We start from the raw sequence: 7,901 nt of genomic DNA, 5'->3' as shown, positions 1-7,901 counted from the left end.
CGAGGCTGCCACGAGAAAAACGTTGAATCCCATCACTGACTTGATTCCCTCGTTGAGAAAAACATCTGCTGCTTTGTTGGATATTGCTGTTTATTTTTATACAACAAAACAACTGGTCGTTAAAGATGAGAACTTTTACACGAGGAGGTTTACAGAGGGGGCTTTGTTTGGGGGACATGGAAATTTTTTACAGGAAAGACGTCAACAAGTTACATCAAAATTTTTGATAAAAAGACGAAAACACTCGTGCCTTTGTATATTCTAATCGGTTATACTTTTAATTTAGAGCAGGGGTTGTTAAACGTTTTTTTACCGCGGGCCCGTAGTTTTTTTCTTCGCATGGACCAAGGAAAATTTAGAGATGACGTTATAAATTTACGTCACAAACCAAATCGGCTTTATAAATATGCTGATTTCTACACAAACAATTTGAAAGTAAAATGGGGTTTAAATACCGTCAGTGCAAAACCGTTTTATTTTTAATTCAACACTTTTCTTTAAAAAAATAATTACTTTTTATAATATTCACTAATATTTCTATTAGGTCTCTATGGAGCCCCGAAAACCTTCAATGAACCTCCAGGTTCCACGGACCCCAGGTTCCACGGACCCCAGGTTCCACGGACCCCAGTTTAAGAAGCCCTGATTTATAGAGTGCGATGATACGCACCAAGGAATCCGCCATAGCCTCGTGCCCCCCAATCTATACCCCCCTGTTCCTCATCCCCGCATCTTCCTGATCTTCATCTCAGATCTTCTCCTGGAGGATCGAAGATCGCTTGGAGGAGTGATCCAGAAGTTGAAGATCTCTCCAAGAGCAGGATCCGACGAGAACCTTGTGTGCAAGTTGCAGTGATATTGAAATTGATGCATACTAAGGTTTGTTAATATTATGTTATAATCAATGTCAGTCGTTTTATGTGAATATATATAAACTGTTGCTACCAGGCAAAATAATGACAAATCAAAAACAGCTGCCTCTGGTAATTATTAACCAACGTTTTAAGAACCTATTCAAATTCAAATCGCCTTCTTTATGAAGTCGGTTAACAGTTACAATTACCAGATGAGCTGTTTTTGAATGTTTTTGTAAAAAAATAGATTTCGATTAAATCGCATCCTCAGTGGGAATATGCGATACATTTTAGTCCGAAATAACAGACGTTTCGCACAAAACTATCGCAATAGATCAATACCATATGACGTCATTATTAGGCTTAAATAATCAAGAAGAATAAAATTGAAACGTTTTTATGCCAAACTGTGCATCAGCGTTACAATTTAGTTACCTCCAATTGCTTTCCTATTATAATTTTTGATAAATTTACCTTCATAGTATTTTTTGAGGGCATTAAATAGCAAATTTAGGCTGTAATACCTGTTGTTTGGTATCGGATCGGCACCGATAGTATTAGACGATACCGATACTACCACTTGGAATCGGGTATCAGCTACGATTCAACATTCCCGGACATCCCTATTTACAACACTATAAATTACTCAGTTCAATATTATCTAAAAACTTCATATTGTTTTATATCAGGACATTAGCAACTTACCTTCCATTAAGGTTGGAGTTTCCGCAGCGACCGTACCACCAGCCCCCCTTCAACATCTCCCCGCAGTTATGTCGCGTGTCGCCTGTCATGTCGCGTGTCTCGAACCGCGCGCCGCCGCTCAGCGAGTCGCCTGTCGCGTGCGACAAAAACAGTGAAAAGGTTGAGAACAACAGCTTCAAAATGCTGATTGTTTCAAAGTAGCATTTTGGTAAAATCAAATTGGATCAGAACTAGAACATTCAAACAGGCCGCAGATTCGTTTGTAATTAGAATTATAATTTATGATCCACATTTTGTTCTAATAATTTGAACTTCGAATAATTCCGGTGTTAGGCAACCGGAATAAGTTGTTTTTAAAAGTATGCTAGGTGCGGTGTAATGTTGACAATGTACCTGCTGTTCCTCTGTACTCGCCAATTGAAAGTCGGTAATACGTCTCAGCTGAACCAACACTGAAATCCCTGCCACGATAGATCAACTAATGTTTGGTATAAAGCTATTAAAGCATTTTTTTGATTGAAAAAATTATGAATTGATTAACCATTAGCCTTAAAAGCAATATTTTTATAAATGCCGAAAATTATTAGCCGTTGGCCTTGAAAGCTTTTTTTTATAAATTTGTGAATAAGAAGTCGTAAAACAGTGCCTTTCAAAACAAGTTTTTTTATTTATATAAAAGGATTAGCGACTATTGCTGAAAACCTAATGAATCGGTCAATGGTCATTACTTAAAAGTTTAACCTGTAATATATTTAAAGTATTAAAGCTATTGGTCGGAAATTTTCACACATTACTTAAAGTAACATTCCCAGCATTTTTTTTTAATTTTAAGCTTTTGCATGCTCGATTTTTTAGATTATTTTTAAAATGGCTTAAAACGGGTGTATATGCAGAACAGAAATATATGAAAGTTACGTATTTTTTTTAATTTTTTGACGCAAATGTTTGCACTGCACTTTTGCAGCCAGACCTGTAAATTGCGAACTGCTTCTTGGCATTGTACCACTCCAAATCCACCCGCAACTCGTAGCCTCCGTTTTTCGTGATTTCATGCAGCATTTCCAAACCTTAACCAGGAAAAAGTGGTTAATTGTTCCCACGTGGCTAAAAATTCCTGTTCCCAATTTTGTTATGTAGAGATTTCGCGTGAAATCGTGTGGCTGGATACCCCTATTTGATTACCCAGAAAAAAACTTGCTGATAAAAAGACATTTATTCATACTTGATGACAATATCTATGGTATTAAAGTAAACAGATTATTTACCTTTAATGCTACACAGCAAGTGTTTTGCGATTATAATTCCAATTTTACGAGAAATAACGCAATACTCAGTGTTGTAATGACTTAAGTCAATGACTTTTTTTAAATGACTTGACTGAAGTATTTTACACCCAATGATTTAACTTGAGTAATTCGGATGAGTGACTTGGGTTAAAATAAAGCGTTTGAATTAAGCATTTGTTTTAACAAATTGGGCTATTTATTTTAATTTGTGCCCATAGGACAACTTTACTTTTGCGTTTTGTGTTATTTTTTATTGAGTTCATAATCGGACCAGTTTACCAATTCTAATAGTTAAACGTTTATTTTTGATGACAAGGACTTGATTTGTTGTATATTCGAAATGACTTGGTTTGGACTTTCCGATTTTTTTTATTTTTTTTTAAGACTTCATTTTATAAATACTTCTTTACAACACTACTAAAACTATATCATAATTCCAATGTATCGACTGTAACACCCGGCTATATAATTTCATGAATCTTTTTTAGGTAAGATTTTTTTACCCAGCCAATATTCGCCGTCCAAGTTCCCGAAGCCGTTCATATATTCTGTCCAGTTGCGATAGAAATCCGTGGAACCATCAAATCGCTTCTGAAACACCTGACAACGAAGGAATTGGCATGTTCTATACTTGGCATATTTTCCGACGCCGACATTTTGGTTAAAAACGCACACGTTGGATCCAATACAAAACAATGTCATTAACATGGGGAATAAGCAAAATTTATAAAATAATACCGTAAAAGTGGAATGTTATTGTTATCGTCCCAAATTTAGCTAAACTTCGCCGTACATTTTATAGTTAATATATTTTTTTAATAAGTATATTATGCCTTAGCCAAATAGTCTGCATTGAAATGCACACCCGCGTTTTTTTAGATAAATTTGTGTGCCTGAGTTGTTATATTGCTAACTTAAACTTATAAATAAAAGGTAAATTGTGGTAGGATTCCCAAGCTAAGGTGTGCAAAAACATAATTGCACAAGTACACTTCATAACTTGGTTCTGGACACTCCAAATCTCGGCGTGAAGTGCCATGAAATACAGACTGGCCAACTAAGGTTTCATGAAACATCTTATAACCATCATTTACCAGCCAACCACCACCATCAGTTTCCATGTCGCAAAACCCCTTGTATGGGCTCGGTGAAGCGAGACGGTATACGTCAGAGTTCGTATGACCTTTGGCCTTGACGTCATCGCAATCTTTTGTAGCATGTCCAACGTTTTCTGCCAAAAATATTAATGTCGGCCAAGTGCAAACCGATAGGCAGACATTGGTTTATTTTATTTGGAGATTGTAATGTGTTTAACGCCTTGGTAATTTTCCGTTGTAAGTTGGGTAACACGAAAATAAGTTAGAAATTAGAAGGTGAGACGCAAAAGGCATTTTGGAGCACAATGGTTGGAGGTTGAAGGTTGTATAGTAAGGCGTAAAAAAGGCATATTGTTTAATTATTTTTTTTGTCTTTGTAAGCTAAAGTCGGACTCGGGTTTATTTTTTGCCCGGAGTCGGACTCGGGTTAATTGTATCCCGCAGCCCTGATGTGAAGTGCCAGTAAAATTAGAGTCAATTTCTCACCATCAGAGTCCCAGACCAAGACCTCACCACCAGTTGTAACGTGGAGTTGTTCTTCTAATCGTCTCAGTCTGTCTTGTAGCAGTTTGGTGGTCGCAGCAAATTCTTCTGCAATCAAAGAAGAACATATCTGTCATTTCCTGATCTTTGTGTTTGTTAAGGTGTTTTGAAGAACCGAAACGACTTTTCAATTTTTTCTCTTAAAATATTGCCCACTTATGTAACTATTGTAACAAAACAGTCACTTTAAAATGAGAGAAAATCAATTCCAAGTCAAGTCCTTCTTATAAGAATCAAATGTTAAGCTTTGACAATAGGTGAAGTCGTCCTATTTGTAGTAACTTCCATTTTCTATGGATTTTGAAACATTCGACATGTCTAAATAGAATAAAAAAGCATGAAAAGTATTGCCTTTACTGAGGTGGCAGGCTGGATGATTTACATTGGCGATACAGATCCGACCCGCCGGCCGCAAGTTGCCGCACCCTGCTCTACCAAGTACACTACGTAGGCTCAGTGGCGAAGCAAGTCAGGGTACAACTATACTTTTTTCCTGCTTGTAGTCTCTTTATCAACTGAGCTACTTTACTGACTGACTATTGTGTTATTCCATTGTTACGTCACATACCAGTTGTTTGTTGAAGTCGCGATTCAAGTCTCCTGATCTTTTCTTGGTAACCTTTTGGAAATATAAAAAATATATTAGATCTGGGGCAAACTTAAAATAGCCTTTCAAATAAAAGTTGTAAGAAGATAATTATATCAAATACTACACACAAATAGTTATTATTGTTCCAACGTTCCAATGAACAACATGCATTATCACGTCATCATGGTTGAACAATATTTAGAATGTATTTTAAGTGGGCCGCGAGCTATTTTTCAACATTTAAGTTTTGTCATGTAGTTGTGGGTCGCGTGATAGCCGTACATTTATTTTACAGTATATCAAAAGTTGATAATGATAAAGTTTTTTTCTTGGGTCATTAGTGCATCACAGGGCCTCCAGGCCGGTTTGCCACTGTAAAACATAGTAACATTATTTTCGCGATGCGCGCGATAAGACTGGGTTTCCGCTGCACATTTTTGCATAAGTTCGTTTGAGAACAACAGATGTATTTTAGGATTAATTAAAAAGTTTACATTCCCCAAACCCAAACATAATCTTGGATCCTCCCCAGTTTTCTTAGATTTTACGTAGTGGGCCATCATTCCATCTGAAAACAGTATTTTAGGCCGCGACAAAAAAACGTTTTCCGACCAGACAAACCCACAAAACATACATCAAGCCTTTTCAGTTACAAGTTTTGTTCCCAACTTAGAGAGGAACATCAGTGAAAGACACAAATATTTCCTAAAAAGTTTTAAAAAGACGCCTTTCGAGATTATCGTGCCAAACAAATTGTCAACAATATTAAAATGTTTTTTCCGTCCCTGATATGTTAATTCACCCACCATTCGTTATGTTAGCTTGGTCTTTAAGGTTTTTAATCGTTCCTGTCGTTTCCTTGGATATATCTGAAAAACAAACAGTAAATGTTTCACACCGAAAGCAAATGCTTTACCAGCCAAGGTTTTTATTTTTATCATTTTTGTAGGTGTTAAATATTGCGCTGTAGGCCCCCTATGTGTTTTTTCTTCTTTTTTTTTTTTTTAAGACGTAAGTTAAATATTTTAGGTTCAACAAGAGAATACGCCGACGAACCAAAATCGAAAAAAAAAATGCTTGAAGCCGACACCGTATAGCCTACTCGGCACGGATTTGAATTTTTTTGTTGGGTCATGACTTTTCTCAGGACGACATTACCAAGTTACATCAAAGCGTGACTTCTAGGTCGGAAAGGTGTTACTTTCATTTCTAAAGCTACATTCTAAAACGAAATCGATTCGTGCAAAGAAAAAATACGCCATTATATTATTAAGTTATCAAAATTTAATTTTAGGACTGAAATGATTTTTTTTAAATTAAACATATTAAAAAAATACAGATACAAATTTTATCATCTACGTTGGTAAAATAAGAAAAAATACAGTGTTTTGGGGGGGCATAGTCACGTGCCTACCCCCCAAACATTTGCCCCTTCTTTACTCACCAGTAACGTTGAGAAGATCCTCGATTGCTTTCACTTTTAGTCTCAGTCTGGCAACCCTCCTCCACAAATACCCCCTCACCCCTCTTTTATACGTCACAACGGGCCCTTCACACGTCAGAACGACCTGGTTGGCTCGCTGGGGGGAACCAAAGTGCAGGCAACACGTAACAAGAAGAAGCCAGAAGGAAAACATTGGGAAGCTGGGTCTCACAAATTGTCAAGTGTTTTTTAAATTGGAGCCTTTGGAATACAAAACAATTTTTAGGGATGTCTATAGTACTACTATAGACAAAAATGGAATCCAGAGTCAACTTTGGAAAAAATGAAGAACGCAAAAAGCAGATGGCCGGCGGAAATATATTACTCTTACTTACAAATCATTTTGAAGTAAAATCTTGTTGATTTTGAAATTTGTGGACCATTTGAGTGATTTAATTAGAAACATTATCAAGTTACACGTACAGATGTATTTGAGCACTGTATCGTTAAGACCGAGGTCGTGAGTTCGAACCTCCCAACAGGATATACACAGCGAAAGGACCTTACGGTCATCGAATCAGGCTTAGCATTAAGACAACTCAATTTGGTGGCAATGTTGAAAGCAATGATTAGCCTATATGAAACAATCTAAGACACAACTATTATTAGTATTATCGGTATTTAATTATTTGAAGGCCTCATGACTCGCAGTCTGTAGAACACGAATAACTCGTGTCAAAAATTTTGTTTTGCTATATAAGTTGTTGTACTTAATAATCCTGCACACCTGTTACTTAGTTTTTTTATATCCTGCTTTATGACGTTGTCTTTAGGTTTCGTTAGATTTCCATTTCCATTTCTTTCGAGAGGTTTACTTACCCAGACACCCTACTTTTCTAGTGCTATTGTTTGTCAAAGTTTTTTTTTTTTTCAGTTCACGATCTTGCGATAAAGACATTTCTTGCTCTAATTTGATAAACTACTTCTTGTACACAATCACACATGCACGTATTTGTATCCTTCAGTACCGACCAACAATAAATCAGTCATTTTGTCAAGGACTTCATGCCAAAGCAGAGTTCAAATCTTTCAAAAAAGAGTTCAAATCTTAAGCAAGCAGTGTTTTCTAGCCTTTAACAGCTTACACGAAAATCCTTAGTAGGCCGAAGGTAAGACTTTCACTCAACTCCCATTAATAACCTGCTGTTTCCACATTTAATCGACTCAGATAAGTAAACAACACAAAGACGATACTAATGTCTCGTATGAGCAAGACTTATTGCTGTATCACTGAAGAGGTGAAACATTTTCCTGGTGCAATTGCTGCAACGCGACGCGACGAATATGAGCAACACACGTCAAACTTGCAAAACAAATCGTCCCAGGGGAGTTAAAAGGTGTCAA

At 36.6% G+C, this 7,901-nt stretch overlaps 1 protein-coding gene across 1 annotated transcript; it reads right to left on the bottom strand.

The window, feature by feature from the left end:
* Positions 1-353: 353 nt before the first annotated feature.
* Positions 354-7,781, bottom strand: LOC146134765 (microfibril-associated glycoprotein 4-like). Its single transcript, XM_083395585.1, has 10 exons — positions 6,519-7,781; positions 5,881-5,943; positions 5,054-5,104; positions 4,429-4,533; positions 3,940-4,076; positions 3,349-3,445; positions 2,530-2,626; positions 1,953-2,020; positions 1,560-1,689; positions 354-835 (listed from the first exon to the last, which is right to left on the bottom strand). The coding sequence occupies exons 1-10, from the start codon at positions 6,709-6,711 to the stop codon at positions 721-723; spliced, it is 1,056 nt and encodes a 351-aa protein (XP_083251711.1). The 5' UTR covers positions 6,712-7,781; the 3' UTR covers positions 354-720.
* Positions 7,782-7,901: the final 120 nt, after the last annotated feature.

The sequence above is a fragment of the Ascidiella aspersa genome, chromosome 8, assembly GCF_963924565.1.
Source record: "Ascidiella aspersa chromosome 8, kaAscAspe10.2, whole genome shotgun sequence".
NCBI lineage: Eukaryota > Metazoa > Chordata > Ascidiacea > Phlebobranchia > Ascidiidae > Ascidiella > Ascidiella aspersa.
This window is presented reverse-complemented; position numbering and strand designations above follow the sequence as displayed.